The 17,260-nt window shown below is 35.0% G+C and overlaps 1 protein-coding gene across 3 annotated transcripts in view; it reads right to left on the bottom strand.

The window, feature by feature from the left end:
* The window catches only part of cntn4 (contactin 4), a 146,525-nt gene that overhangs the window by 87,427 nt on the left and 41,838 nt on the right, over nt 1-17,260 (bottom strand). For all 3 annotated transcript variants that reach the window (XM_047813838.1, XM_027147177.2, XM_027147176.2), the window contains one exon: nt 1,828-1,923. In XM_047813838.1, the coding sequence (XP_047669794.1) occupies nt 1,828-1,923 (96 nt within the window). The remainder of the gene's footprint in view (nt 1-1,827; nt 1,924-17,260) is intronic.

Raw genomic sequence — 17,260 nt, 5'->3', positions numbered from 1 at the left:
AGAGCAAATTTCATAACAAACTCTCAGGACATATTTCAAGAATAGTAAAACATAAAGCGCATGAATGAACACTGACCGCAGGGGAACAAACACTAAAGAGCTTGTCTCTACACTTGTAGCAGAACACCAAAGAAAAATGAAAAGAAAAAATTAAAACCAATACATAGAATACAAATGGATAACAACAAATGGTATGAGAATGTCTGAGATGCTTTAGAAAAATATATTAATGTCTATTTTTTTTTTGTGGATATAGAGCAAACTCGAAGAAATTCACCCAAGTGTATAATGATGCATAATGCTCTCATATTTACTGCAAAAAACTCACATTATAAGCTTAACATCAAAGAGCTTAATTTTGACTACTGGTCAAAATTAAATTCATGTTTTATCAACTCATATATTATAAAAAATTGTTAAATTAAGTAATAAAGAAGAGTAGTAAGAATGCTGTACTAACTTTCACAACAGGGTTTTAGAGTGATGGTACTCTTACTCCCTGACACACGAATGAGGATGGGTTATTGATAGTGCCTTCAAAGCACTCTTGCGAGTCGCTCTGGATAAGGGCATCTGCCAAATACCATAAATGTAAATGTACGAATGCTAAACGCAATTCGGAGACTTCAAGATAACACCATGTCATTTGCTATGATTTATACATGTAAGAATGCTTTTTTCATTATTGTTTGGCTAACAGATTGATACATCATATGTGATATATTATTTCCATCCATCCATCCATCCATTTTCTACCGCTTATCCGGGGCCGGGTCGCGGGGGCAGCAGTCTATTCATGCCTATATAATTTTCCTTACAGTGTACACAACTCGTGTTCTTCTTATTTTGCCCTCAATAGAGAAATGTATTAAGACATTTGAGAACAAAGACCGTTTCTTTAAATTTTGCATATGCAATTGAGAAAACTGGAAGAAAACAGAATGAAAATATCTATAATAATTTATCTTATCTTAGTTAAATGTTTATATGAAATTGTTGTTGTATCTATATTTAAGGCCACACAGATGTGAAACGACATATGAGTGATCAGAGAAATCAACATGTCAAATGCCTAATCCCTATTTTTGCTTTCATTTTTTGTTTCAAAACTTTATAAAACTACTGAGTTTAAAGTGACGTGACATACGGCTAAGTATGGTGACCCATACTCAGAATTCGTTCTCTGCATTTGACCCATCCAAAGTGCACACACACAGCAGTGAACACACACACCCGGAGCAGTGGACAGAAATTTATGCTGCGGCTCCCGGGGAGCAGTTGGGGGGTTCGGTGCCTTGCTCAAGGGCACCTCAGTCATGGCCGGCCCGATACCCGAACCCACAACCTTAGGATTACGAGTCAGACTCTCTAACCATTAGGCCACGACTTGCCCCAAATTAGTGATGTAATTTGAGATATTTTTTTGTGAAATAATGTAAGCTCAGTTACACTTATTCAAATGTAATCAATAAGCTGTTGTTGTTTTTTTGCCCAAATTGTCAACTAAAAACATCTTAACATCAGCTTCAGCTAATAAATCTGACCTTCATTCTAAGCTAACAACTGCTTGCTATTTCACAAGCTAGCTGTTTGTATCATGATATAAAGTATATCAGGCTAATGTTGCTTTGTACACTAGCATAGTTTAAAAGTAAATTCAGTGTGAAAATTGAAAAATAAATTAAAGCTTACAATCAACTTCAAATCATTTGATCATCTATTTGTGCTGCAAGTTGCCAAATAGGTGACAGAGCTCTTACACAGTAAGCTGATAGGGGTGTATTGAAAACATTATTGGACACACTTGTTATAAATGAATGTACCGACCTCCTGAGTGAGGAGGTGGGCCACACAGAAGCACCACCCCTTGTCCCTCCCTCACAGACACTGCACTTCTTCGATGAGTTCTGAAGTTTTCCAGATCTGAAAGAAAAAGAATTCATGAATAATTCATTCATTTCAGATACAGAGGCCAAAACAGAAGATCATATGGCATATGAAAAGATTAACCTTGTAAGTAAGCTGGAATAGACAATAAGCTGTGACTGATGCAAAAATGCTGCTTCAAAATATATTTGATATTAAATTAATAACCTACTTTTCACTGGGAGGTGTAAGGTGGTCTGAGAATAATAACAGAAAATAGAACTCACTGGAGACCAGTTTGGTATATAAATAGTTGTGTTGTTTCTGAGAGTATGGGCCTTGGTGCAGTGTGCACAAATACAGAGTAAACAGCCTTTCCCCTGACTGAGGGATATATCACCACCCATGGTGTGGATTTATTAAGAAATCCTGCTGGCATAGCCTCTAGCCAAGCTAAAATGGATACGAATGGTTAAAGATTAGCTTTGGTCCATCAGTGTCTATTGTGTCTTATCACACTATTTAATGCATCAGTATGGCTTAAAGGTAAGGTGAGTATTTAAAAAAAAATAAAGTATAATGTCTGCACTGAGGAAAAATGCTAACATTGAATACAGTGAAATGTAAATGTGAAAATGAGCAACTCACAAAATTAATTACAAGTCAATTCTACAATACAGTATGTTAGTGTGATGCTAATGGTATATACACGTGGACAAAATTGTTGGTACCCTTCGGTCGATGAAAGAAAAACTCATAATGGTCAGACAAAAAACTTAATAAATGAAAATTCTATGAATGTTAACCAATGAAAGTCAGACATTGCTTTTCAACCATGCTTTAATGGAATTATTTAAAAAAAAATAAACTCATGCAACAGGCCTAGATAATGTGACCAAAGGGACATGTTAATTCAAGGTGTGTCCACTAATTAGCATCACAGGTGTCTACAAACGTAATCAGTCAGTGGGCCTGTATACAGGGCTCCAGGTAGTCACTGTGTTGTCTGGTCACATGGTGTGTACCACACTCAACATGGACCAGAGGAAGCGAAGGAAAGAGCTGTCTCCGGAGATTAGAAAGAAAATTATAGACAAGCATGATAAAGGTAAAGGCTAAAAGACCATCTCCAAGCAGCTAGATGTTTCTGTGACTACAGTTGCACATATAAGTCAAAAATTTAAGATCCATGGGACTGTAGCCAACCTCCCTGGACGTGGCCGAAGGAGGAAAATTGATGACAAATCAAAGAGACAGACAATCCGAATGGTAACAAAAGAGCCCAGAAAGACTTCTAAAGAGATCCAAGGTGAACTTCATGTTCAAGAAACATCAGTGTCAGATCGCACCACCCGTTGTTGGTTTGAGCCAAAGTGGACACCATTGTTGAAAACAAATCATAAAAAAAACTTAGACTGGAATATGCCAAACTACATGTTGACAAGCCACAAAGCTTCTGGGAGAATGTCCTATGGACAGATGAAACAAAAATGGAACTTTTTGCCAAGGCACATCAGCTCTATGTTCACAGATGGAAGAATGAAGCATATCAAGAAAAGAACACTATCCCTACTGTGAAACATGGAGGAGGCTCTGTTATGTTCTGGGGCTGCTTTGCGGCATCCGGCACAGGGTGTCTTGAATCTGTGCAGGGTACAATGAAATCTGAAGACTATCAAGGGATTCTAGAGGGAAATGTGCTGGCCAGTGTCAGAAAGCTTGGTCTCAGTCACAGGTCATGGGTCTTGCAACAGAACAATACCCAAACACACAGATAAAAACACACACACACACACACATNTATATATATATATATATATATATATATATATATATATATATATATATATATATATATATATATAATTTTTATTTATTTATTTATTTTTTTAAGTGCGAAAGTTGCAAAAGAGCCTCAAGCTTTTGCATGATCTATGACATTCCTAACTCTCAAACATAAAAATGAAACTCTTTGTCATCTACCATATAGTTTTATGGCATTCAACAGACTGATTAAATGAAGGTGAAATCAATAACAGCCCCAAGCAGGCACATGCTTGGAATCCACTGTACCTCCATGACAGCGGTATTTTGCCAAGCATAAGTCACACATCAATGGGTTTAATGGCTCCCCTATTTATCAGCTCCCCTATGTGCTTTATTCATCGCAGGTTTGCTGTCAACCATTACAAAGCCATTTCAAAAAGACTTTAGAAACTGAAATTACCTATACCTTTGGAAATCATTTCTTTTTTCAGCTACTCATAGAAAAAGAAAACTAGGTGGTGATGTTATTTTTATCATGTTATATTTGTCCTTCAAAACTTTGATGACGCTAACTCAGAGAGGTAGAGAGACTGTAAGGATGGATGCCCTCTGATGTCTCAGCTGGGGTGTTTAATTTCAGAACCTCTCACTGTTCTTTCAGAAGCAGTGAGCAGTTATTAGATGTGCGATACACTGCAATTATGAAATAAAGTAGATGAGAGCATGATGAGACATGTAAATGAGGTTTGAGGTAAAACCACTTAGTCACATCATACTGCTCTGGGTGAAACAAATGCAACAGAGAACTTATTTTGATTTAGACAGAAATTGACTTGTTTATTTCACTCTCTCATCTTCAAAGAAAAAAGGGAATCAGCTCATATATATACCAAACCCAGGGCTCACTTAAGTTATGTAAAGTACTTGAATGTGATTTTTTATTTTAGAAGAAATATTAATTTAAGAAGAAGAAAATACAATAACTTAGTACAGAGGTGTGAAATGTAACCAAAGGACCAGAACCAGCCATGTAAAGGTTTTAATTCAGCCCACCAAATACATTTTTCTTTTTCTTTAATGTAAATTGCACTCATCCTGTACAGCATAAAAAAAATTACAACATTTTGTGGAAAAAAAGCTGGCTATAAACAGAGCAATACACTCATGGTCATAAACCCAGGACTAAGGTTACTTGGCCAACAAATGTGGGTAGATGGTGATTAAGTTTGCGTGAGATTATGCCCAATGTGGTCTCAAATTCCTGTTTTTGGCTGATAGCACTGGAACCTGATGTAAACTTCTGCTCTTTTAGTCCATCTGTCTCAACTTTTGATGTGCTTCTCATTTTGACACAATTTATTTTTTTTGCTCACAAAGGTTTAAAGCTACAGTAACTGTCGGCTTGAACAACGTTTTTCTGACATTAGAAATGTTCTTTGTTTTTCTTTTGTTGCAGTATTCTGTGTATAAACTCTAGAAAATGTGCTTGAAAATCAGGAGATCAGCAAATTTCTGAATATTTAAACCATCCTTTTTGGCATGAACAACCATGCCATGGTCAATGTCAATGAATTCGCATTTTTCTCCGTTCTGTTTGATGTGACTATTAAAATTGACCTGTATCTGCAAGTTTTTATGCATTGTACTGCTTCTACATTTATGCATTGTACTGCTTCTACAACAACAGTTGTACTCACTATGAAAGTGAGTGTATTGCTCAGTTATCCTCATGCTCATGCACTTATCTACAAGAAAAAGCTTTTTGTGTTGGTGCACTGAGAATATAGGTTTCAAATAAATGCTGATAAATGAACACCTTTAAAAGGAGTTGTTGGTGTTTTGTGGGTCTAGTAGAATTATGCTAAAGAAAATATATTGTATGTCACAAGAAATAAGTTTGAAAGCTCTGAAAGCTTAAAAACAACAGCCATCCACTCCTCCATTACAATAGTAATTTAAGTTTAACATACCTCTAGAGATCTAACACTTATACCTGCTATAGTTAATTTAACCTGACCTTGTTATATATTTTAATACTCTATACATTAGTTTAAAGCAATCTGGATATATTATTTTAATGCAAGTCTTGGTATTCCATTTTAATACACCAGCAGATAGTGTTTGATGCAAGAGCATTTATTGGAATTTATTAACAAATCTCAAAGAAACAGTGAAAATAAATTCTGCCCCTATAAGAAGAATTCTAGCATCATGATTTATGATGCCAGACTTGCTATTATAGCCTTAACTGTATTAACAACCTTATCAAACAATTTTATATATAACACTTAACGCACCCAAGAAATATACAATATTGCAACACTACAACTTGATTTGGAACACATAGGTGGACCAGACGTGGATAGGGCAAAAAGCAACGTTCTTTGTATTTTTTTTTGTATTTTATCTTACTGTTCTTTATAAATTCTAGAGGTTGTTGTGTGTTAAAATCCCTTCAAGATCAAGTGTTTCAGGAACTGCCCTGTCTATCACAAAAAAATTACAATAACAGAGGTCACATTTTCTGTTGTCTGAGCTTAACATTAACTGCCAATATGATTTTATGCATTACACTGCTGCTTTATGAGACTGATATATATATATATATAAATGACTGAGCAGATATGGGTGTACACTGTCAACGTTCATTCATTAATTTTCTACCACTTATCTGAACTTCTCTGGTCACTGGGAACCTGTGCCTATGTCAGGCGTCATCGTGCATCAAGACAGGATATACCCTGGACGGAGTGGCAACCCATCGCAGGGCACACATACACCCTCATTCACTCATGCAATCACACACTACAGACAATTTTCCAGAGATGCCAATCAACCTACCATGCATGTCTTTGGACCGGGGAGGAAACCGTAGTACTTGGAGGAAACCCCCGAGGCATGGGGAGAACATGCAAACTCCACACACATAAGGCGGAGGTGGGAATCGAACCCCAACCCTGGAGCTGTGAGGCAAACGTGCTAACCACTAAGCCACCGTGCCCCCCTACTGTCAAAGTTATTCAAAGTTATTTTGCATTACTTTCAGGGATTCTAACCTCTAAGAGAAAAGCATATCTAAACCAATCCAGAAAAAGCTCTCATTATAACAGATCAACCATTTTCTTTAATTTGCCACAGCCTCTATTCTGCTGTTGGAAGGTTCTGCTTCAGGGCTAGATTTAAATGCAAAATTACAAAAATCACTGATTTATAAAGAGTTATTTATAAAGGTCAGCTAATGTATGTTATATTGGCCACAGGAAGTCTACTAAGTAGCTTTGTCTTAATTATTTCATAAAATGTAAAACCCTATTTAACCCTGGAGCAACCCTAATTTAACAACAATTTCAGACACTGCTTGCTTCTTAAAAAAAGCCATTTTTTCATCATTAATCAGAGTGTGCATTAATGCCATCTAACACTGCAATAAGTGCTCTCTATGTAAAACTTTAACCACTGTTCTCTAAAACACCCTGTAAATTATCTAGATTGACTGAACTCCACTGAACTTAATTACATACTGTTACACTTCTTTAACCCCTTGACATGTAGTGAGCTTCTCAGTCTCAATGCCTGCATATGCTTGACATTCCATGAAAGACTTTCTAGAATGCGAATGTTCTTAGCCACTATTTTAATTCTTTCACACATCAACTGTGCAGTAAATGGGCAAAATTGTGTCCAATCAGTGGATAATAAGCAGACCATGAAGTGACACTATGCTGAGTGCAGTTTGAGGTGGAAAATACAGAAGTGAAGATATACTGAAATGGCAAGCATGTTCTTTGCACCTATTGACTTTTTTAATGGTTAAAACTAGTAACAGCTCTTTTATATTATACATTTTTATTATTACATATGTCTAAAATATGCTTTCAAAAGTTATTAAAAATAAGTATGAGGAATTGTTCATCAGGGGTGGTTCAATGATTTCATCTTTAGGGGGGCTTAGCCCTCAGTGAGAATTTAAAACAAGAAGAGTTTTATATTATATATTATATGACTACATAGTAAGCCAAAAGTTATGGTATAATTTAAAATGGCAAAAGTGGACACCAAAATTGTATGCATGATGTAATGATGCCAGTCTTGAATCAAATCAGTTTATGTATGTGTGCATTCTCTACTAACATTGTGTCCAATGAATGGAGTCATTAATAAAAAAATATTCACAAGACAAAGACCAAATTAATAAATGTTATTTTTATTTAGTATTGAATTGATTGTTTGCATTAATATTTTGTTTGTGCGGTAATAAGAATAGTGAAATTTCACTGGTACTGTATTGGTATAACTGTATTTTTTAATGTCAACACAGTACTGCATATATACTATAGCCACACACAAATCTCTGTACATTAAGTTCACTACTATAGCAGAAACATGCAGTAGTAGTACAACTTTTTATAACTGTACCTCCAACAAACTTTTACTTGTAAAATATAGTAAATATACATCCTCACAATACATTCATTTTTAAAAGAAATGACTCAAATTAAATAATAAAGACTATGGTGGGCTTATAGAAATATGTTTTCATTTTGAAAAGCATACTTTTGAGGGAGTAACAGACACAAAACAGAACCTTGCAAACGACTTGAACACAAATAGCATAACATTGTACAACCTTATGAGTGCCAAATTCCCTGGATTTGTGAAAATTCTTTGCAGTTACAGTAACTTTTATAAAATACCTTCTATAACCGTCTTTGCCGCTTTCCGCCGTTTAACGTTATAGATAAAAGCCTCCAGCTCTGACTGACTCTGTGCTTCTCCGTTCAAATAATGCAGACAGCTGTTGACGCACATTTGAAAGACTACAACGCATGCGCGTAAAAGCAAAGTAAAAAAATTCACTCTTGGATCAAACTGATAAATCTTTCCAATCGATGACATGTCCTGCATTTTAACATAATTTTTATTTTTTATTTTTGAAAGTAAAAATTCTACTTATAGTTTTGGGGTTCATGAGATCACAGACAGGGGGCTGGAGCCACCCTAAAAAAGGAAACACTTCAACTAGCACTTCTTTCCTTATCTTTTGCATTAAAAAAAAAAAAAAACTTTGACACTTTTTCATTGTAACTTTGAACAAATGTTTTAAACTCATGGTATCTTAAGTATGTAACCTAGTGAACCAGCATTAATGTATTCAATGTTAGAGATTTAAGCACTTATGTATGTCGCTCTGGATAAGGGCGTCTTCCAAATGCTGTAAATGTAAATGTAAATGTCTAGAATGGCCACTGGTGTTCATACCTTGAATATTCATAAAATAAAGCTAATATACATGATTTACTACACAACATGTCTACAATAGTCATTATAATAAGAATCTGTGGGATTGGACTTTTAATTAAATAGCAGATTCTTTTCAGCAATGTTGTACACTCAAAAATCAAGTCCCAAATATCTAGATGCTTGGTTAGGTGTAATAAATTGAATAATCTGACTTTCATTCAGGCAAAATTTCTTATGGAAATATTTTGCTATGCTAGATCCATAAAATGTCCTACTGCTTTAAATCAAACTTAATAGAAAAAAACTAATATACAGTGCCTTGCAAAAGTACTTATACCCATTGAACTTTTTCCACATTTTGACACAATACAACCACAAACAAAAATGAATTTTATTAGGATTTTATGTGATAGACCAACACAAAGTGGCACTTAATTGTGAAGTTGAAGGAACATGATAAATGGTGTGCAAATTATTTTTACAAATAAATATCTGAAAAGTGTGGCATGCATTTGTATTCAGCCCCACTGATTCAATACTTTGTAGAACCACCTTTCGCTGCAATTACAGCTGCAAGTCTTTTGGGGTATGTCTCTACCAGCTTTGCACATCTAGAGAGTGAATTTTTTTGCCCATTCTACTTTGCAAAATAGCTCAAGCTCAGTCAGATTGGATGGCGAGCGTCTGTGAACAGCGATTTTCAAGTCTCGCCACAGATTCTCAATTGGATTTAGGTCTGGACTTTTATTGGGCCATTCTAACGCAAGAATATGCTTTGATCTAAAACAACTCCATTGTAGGTCTGGCTGTATGTTTAGAGTCATTGTCTTGCTGGAAGGTGAACCTCCGCCCCAGTCTCAAGTCTTTTGCAGACTCTAACAGGTTTTGATCTAAGATTGCCCTGTATTTGTCCCAGTGTTAATCTTCCCATCAACTCTGACCAGCTTCCCTGTCCTTGCTGAAGAAAAGCATCCCCACAACATTACACTGCCATATACTACAACACCATGTTCAGGGTCATGTGCAGTGTTGGGTTTCCGCCACACATAACGTTTAGAATTTTGGCCAAAAATTTATAATTTTGGTGTCATCTGACCAGAGCACCTTCTTCCACATGCTGCTGTGTCCCCACATGGCTTGCGCAAACTGCAAACGAGATTTCTTATGGCTTACTTTCAACAATCGCCTTCTTCTTGACACTCTTCCATAAATACCAGATTTGTGGAGTGCACGACTAATAGTCTTCCTGTGTACAGATTCTCCCACCTGAGCTGTGGATCTCTGCAGCTCCTCCAGAGTTACCATGGGCATCTTGGCTGCTTCTCTGATTAATGCTCTCCTTGCACGGCCTGTCAGTTTAGGTGGTTGGCCATGTCTTGGTAGGCTTGCGGTTGTGCCATACTCTTTCCATTTCTGGATGATGGATTGTACAGTGCTCCGTGAGATGTTCAAGACTTGGGATATTAATTTATAACCTAACCCTGCTTTAAAGTTCTCCACAACTTTATCCCTGACCTGTCTGGATTAAATTACACAAAGGTGCACTCTGTTTACTTATTAGGTGACTTCTGAAGGCAGTTGGTTTCACTGGATTTTAGTTAGGGGTATTAGAGTAAAGGGGGCTGAATTCAAATGCACACCACACTTTTCAGATATTTATTTGTAAAAAAAAAAAAAAAATCATTCAACTTCACAATTATGTGCCACTTTCTTTCAGTCTATTTCATAAAATCCAAATAAAATACATTTTTCTTTGTGGTTGTAACGTGTCACAATGTGAAAAAATTTCAGTGGGTATGAATACTTTTGCAAGGCACTGTATCAATATAATCAATTTAAATATATTACTGATGTGTATCTTATTATACTTACTGATACTATTTACTATTAGAATTTTGAAGATGCTGGTGCATTGGTATTTTAAAATATCACTGCAACAATATTCATTTATTTCACCTAACTTCAATAAAATAATGGTTTGTCTTCGTGAACACCACACAAGTGTAAAAGTAGACAAAATCACACTTAATATGAAGTTTTTTCTAATTTTGACAATATTTACAAATAGGTCATTCACTAAATAAAAGTACCAAAACTATATCTGTCTCATTCATACATTTCCAATCGTATAGTCCAAGGTTGTGTAATTCTATGTAACTTCACTTCATTCTCAAAATTAGTTTCTGGCTTCTAAATAGGGCTTATGTCTCTAGTCATCTAAGGTCTAAATACCAATGTGCAATATTAAATCCTGCCTTTTTTTAAACTCAACTCTGAATACAGCTGCTACTCCCTAAACTAAAAAACATGAAAAAGCTTTGTATTTGCTCTTTTCTCTATCAACCAGAAACATAACTCATGTGTTTGTGCGAGTGTAGAACTCATATACTCGCAATTGCAAGTCTATTGGTTCCAATCTGACTGATGATAGAGCAGCAACAAAGGCCTGGAGTGGCACTTTCATGTGTGGTTGAGGACAGGATGTTAGATAAAAGCCTGACAGAAGTCAGAAAATGGAGAGCCCATGAGAACAAAGTGGACAAACGCATTCAACATCTAAGGTACTGAATTAATTTACTACACAAAAGGGGGAAATATCTTTTTTGGGGAGATATTTTGGAAACAGATAAAAAGTATGTTTATGATTTACGTTTCGAAAAGATGGACACATGAAGCCATCTTGAGACACTCACCATCACAATCTACATGAGAGGATCCTTTACTTTATTTTTTTGGCTAAGTACATCAAAGTTGCTTCTTGTCATTCCAAAAAAGAGCAAAGGCACCATTGTTGTATAAGTTGCCCTGAGAGCCACCCTCAATAGGGCACCTAAGGCTAGGATGCAGCTGAGGCTTTTCAAAAGAGACTGAGGGAGAGGAAGTAAAAGGGAAGACAAAAAGAGTCTACATTGAGGGGTTGGGGAGGAGAAAAAATACTGTGTCAATAAACAACTAAAAAGAAAGGAATAAATTTCCATCAGTGATTTGTACCTGTACTTGGGCTTTTTCAACTTGGCATGTATGTGCTACATATTAGTTGTTATAATACAAAAGAAATAAATCATGTACCACCTTTTTTCCCACAGCTTTTTGCACAATTAATAATGTTTTCTATATCCTTGTAAAGAACTTTAACCAGACCATGCTATTTCATCTTTCATACTCTATTAAAATCTCAATTATATTCACAATGTAAAGAAGATGTTTCCTAAGCTGCTCTGAAACAGTGTTCAAAATGTCCCAGAAACACCAACTGCTGCTATACATGTAGCAAAACATACAATAGTAATCATTAACTTAAATAACCTTCTGCCACAAGGCAGACCTCGAACGTTTCTACAGTGTCTATAATGTTTTATATTCTTTAATATAAACACAGCCAAAATAGGCCTAATTTTGATTTTTTTTTTTCATGCAGGAAAAGCTTAGACTATTATTGAATGAAATGAAATTCTAATCTAGAAGTGCAGTTTTAATATCTAGCCATGGCGATCAATATAATTCACCAGGTTTTCACCTGGAGATTTCACCAGGAACAACAAGAAAATTAGTGCATCTTTATTCATACATCTTAAGATGACTGTCTGTCTTTGTTTAAAGAAAGTCACAACCTGCTCTGTACAAAGAAAATAACCTAGCACGAATAACCTTGCAGTCCCTTGCAATGATTTTTCCTCAGAAAAACTAAATCTAAATATATGTATGCAAACACTTGATGATTCATGCTTTTGAAAAAAGATTGTAGAGACGCTTTTCCTTCCTCTCTTAATTCATCCAGGACTGAAACCTTTGACTGTGTCACTTGACTAGCATCTCTTTAAGTGGAATTGCATGTCAATACCTCACAAAAGAAAATGTCAAGATATAAAAAATAAAATGGCATTAAAGACATTATTTAAATGTTATAAACAAGTGAAAGCTATACTACCATTTTACTGTATATACTATTTCATATTGACCAGTTTATACTTCCTACTGATTACAATCCTCACATTTCAGCAACCATTTTAGTATATCTGCTCAAGAGACAATACTATAGATATGATATTTGGATATATTTTAGAGTAGTCAATGTGCTGCTTGTATAGTAATATAGATTTACTGCCCTCTGAAAATTAGTTAACATACAGCCATTATTGTCAAAATAGTTGACAAAAAAGTTCATACATCCTAAGTGATAACAGATGTACATTGTTTAGTCATGCTTTGCATTTGCAGATGATTGAGGCCACTATGCTAATTTGGACCTTCAATGCTGCAGACATTTTTCTGTACCTCGACAGAATTCTGTCTCGAAGGTCTACAAACAATTCTTTGGACTTAATGGCTTTGTCTTACTGTACATGCACTGTTGACTCTGGGAACTTATATAGACAGATGCCTTTCCAAATCATGCCCAATAAACTGAATTTACTAGAGGTGGACTTTGGAGTCCACCTCTAGTAAATTCAGTTGATTGGGCATGAGCATCCTTGAGGTGTTTCTACAACTTGATTGGTCAAGTTGTAGAAACACCTCAAGGATGCACAGTGGAAACAGGATACATCTGAGCTCAATTCTGAGTGTCATGGCAAAGGCTGTGAATACTTATGTACATGTCATTTTTTACATTTTTTTATTTTTAGGTAAAAAAAAATTGCTTCCAAACAAACTTCTTTCAAACAAACAAGATTTCAAACAAACGTCTTTCATGTCATTATTGGGTATTGTTTGTATGTTTTTGGTATAAGGCTGTAACATAACAAAATGTGGAAAAAGTGAAGCACTGTGAATTCTTTCCGGATGCACTGTACATTAATCATATTTAGCATATTCATATCTTGAAATAGAAAGCCAGGAGAAAAATGTGTCAAGATGTCATTTTAGGAATGTGTACTGCATATATGACACAATGAAATAGGATGAGCAAACTGAAAAAACTGCAATCAAATTATTCAATTGATTACATACCAAGAAAATGCTTAACTATATTTCTGCTAGTTATTCTGGTGTATACACTCGTAGTGTTATCTTAGCTGCTTTAGTCATTGAAACAAATGCTATTACCGTATTACACACCATTGCAGATTAACAATAGTGCAGAGGACTGTATGGTACTGAAAATAAATAAACAGGTGAAGCTTACCAATCAGGCACATTCATTATTTGGCAAATTTCTGATTGAAAAGAAAGGCAAACATAATGACCCTGAAAATAATCACAAGAAATAAATATATGAATGTAGAAACATTTTGTGTCTATAACATTTTTTTCTGTTGCTCTGCAGGAAATCTCTGAAAGATTACAGTCTCTAAAATTCATTTTATCTTTGTCTCAACCTACAGTAATTGCTTTAATTTCATTTTTCTACAAATAAAAATGAATTTGTATTCTGAAAAACAGACAGATGACAGTAAAAGGTATTTGTTTGTTCTCTCTCTCTCTCTCTCTCTCTCTCTCTCTCTCTCTCTCTCTCTCTCTCTCTCATAAATGTGTTATTGCTGTATTCATATTAACATACTGAGTTTGATTAAAACAGGTTATATTGTCAATCAGGTGTATTATGTAGCTCTTAAATATCCATCTTGTGTGCAGAATTTTACTGCACTGTGTCTGCAATCTTAAAGGTGATTAAACTGATTAAGATAATAAAGCACTAATTATCCAGTCATGATAATTGAAGCAAATAATGAGTTAATTATGGCTTTCATATTTTCCACAGATTTGCCTCCATGAATAGATATGTGTATATAAAAGAATCTTTAAAGGTTGAAGACAAACAACTCAAGCAGAGCTGAATACCATTATTAAAATTAAAAATGTATTATATCCCATATTATCTTTAATATATAAAATCTAGTATCTATTAGAATGTTTAATAACCATGGACTTGTTAATATGCAGCAAAGCAGAACCTGATAGCTGAGCCATGGGAAATATAATAATTCAAATCAAGGTCTTCTGAAGGTAATGACACTTAAGTAACACGATAAAGGTACTGTGCACTGTTCTCTATCATTAACAGTTTAATTAAAACACCTTACTGAATCCCAGAACTCAATTACCATGTCAGAAACACTGCACACATTGACAATTACAATTCAATGCAAGTTTTCCAATATCTCTACTACCAAACTTACTCTACTGAAAGAAAGGTAAAAAAAAGAAGAAAAATAATAAAGAAAAATCTGACAAATTCAGTTAGTGTTAAGAAGAGGAAATGTCTCTTTAATTATAACCTTTTCTTCTGGTACCTCTGCAGCCCACATGGACAAATGCAATGAAAGATGTATATTAAAGGCATATTTCAAAAATTGTCCTTGATGATATAGACTAAACCATTTAGTGTAGAAAATTAATAAATAAAAGGCTAATTGTATGCTTGTGCAGTGGAAAAAATTGTTGAGATAAACAGTGAATACATTTGCAAAAAACCAGCCAGCATAATACATCTATGTTTATTTTTTCCTACAAAAGGGATAAAGAGCTCTTAGTCAGGCAGTGAACAAACGCATTAGTTAAGAAATTAATTTGCACCATGCGTCATGATTCTCTGTACTCCCACACCCACCACCCAACTCCCCCTAAATTCTTCTGCATTAAGTGACCGAATTATAAAATATCCTGTCTCATAACATCAGCTGCCCTTTAAATTATTCTCTTGATCCATCACATATTGGAGTTAATTAAGTTAAAGTATGAGTAATAAAGAAGATGGATGGTAGGCAGGCCAAGATGCTCATGACAACAATCTGTGCCCATGTAAGGTCAAGAGTCTGGGTAATTGATGGATTTGTCTGCCAGTTTTCTTTGTGTGACATTAGATCCCTTTTATATCCATCACCACTGGAGCAAACAATGGGCTTTCAACATAAATAAGGGAATATATATAAAATGCACAAAAGCAGTTAAAAATAGCATTAAGCACAACCAGAGTAAATAGAAAAATTCTTGGCATGTTGAGAGAGCCATGCACACCATCACCAAGCCTAGCTGCATACAAGGACAAACATCTGATACACACTGTAAAATATGGCTTTGGATGAGTGATGCTTTGGGGTTGTTTTGCTCTTAGTGATTAAGAGGCTCTTAGGAAGATTGCCAGAATTTTGACTTTGCAGTAGATGGATTTTTCCTCCGTAGTATTCACCCACAATACAATCCAGTCAAAATAGAATTAGTTGTTTGAACACAAAATCTGTATATACTATTAGACATTACCAGAAAATTCACAGTGGTGTTATCTTTCTAAAGGATACTTCACAAATATTATCTTTTTTTTTTAAATTTTTAAACCCAATTTTTACCAGATAAATAAAAAAACTTAAGGAAATATTTTTGGTTAAAATATTGTGCCAAATTTTTAAAGAATCCCCATTAGTTTCAGGTGAAAATATCACTGCTTGTGGAATTCATTAAATATATTCATTTCTTCCCATTTTCATGAAGGCTGCCAGTAATTCTAGAACTGAATCTGAATGTGTAGGCTGCGGATGCAGAAATGCACAGTGAAATCTGAGGGGGCTACCAGTCATTCACTGTCAGTGCTGTCAGCACTGTCAAGCAAGACTGCAGGGCCAATTTGGAACAGAAAGTGCATCACTCCATTGGAATCATACTATAGAATGGAAGGTTGGGAGAATTTTATTTAGAATAAATTTACCACGACCAAAGCACACTATTAAGTATTATTAGATGTATGTATGTATGCATGTATGTATGTATGTATGTATGTATGTATGTATGTATGTATGCATGCATGTATGTATGTATGTATGTATGTATGTATGTATGTATGTATGTATGTATGTATGTATTCAAGAGCAGAAACTCTTGAATACTTGTGAGTGACAAATTTATGTCAATAACAACGATAGATGGCAGTGACAACATAAAAACTATGCTGTCATTGTTTCGTGATGATTTCTTGACTGTGTCAGAAATCTGTCCACCTAGTTTGATTTGTTAGTTTATTTTTGACTTCCAAAGACTTTGTTTTATTACAAAGTCTCATCTATGTTATGATGCATTAAGGAGCCTAAGTTTTCTCACCCATTTTCTCTGTCTAATTTTACTCCATGGGTATGGACCATGCCTGTTTTCTCATGTATTGAGTATGCTCTCCTTATTTAGTTTTGCCTGCCTGTTTTCTAACCCCTTACTGGAATAATTATGATTATAATTTACATAAATAAAAATTTTGATTTTTCTTTTTACAATTGCATCCTACCTCATTCACTACACATACATTAAAGTTTAATAGTCTGACAGATTTAACTGGTGGGAAAATGAAGATTCCCATCTTTGATATAGACAGGGAGCATTTCCAACTGAACATTTAATGCTGTAATCAGAGGACACATGTATTACTGTATTCACTTCAACACAAGAATCTTTGATGTGCCAC

The sequence above is a fragment of the Tachysurus fulvidraco genome, chromosome 5 (assembly GCF_022655615.1).
Source record: "Tachysurus fulvidraco isolate hzauxx_2018 chromosome 5, HZAU_PFXX_2.0, whole genome shotgun sequence".
NCBI classification, from domain to species: domain Eukaryota; kingdom Metazoa; phylum Chordata; class Actinopteri; order Siluriformes; family Bagridae; genus Tachysurus; species Tachysurus fulvidraco.
The sequence above is the reverse complement of the archived record's forward strand: the minus strand, read 5'-3'. Positions and strand labels throughout refer to the sequence as shown.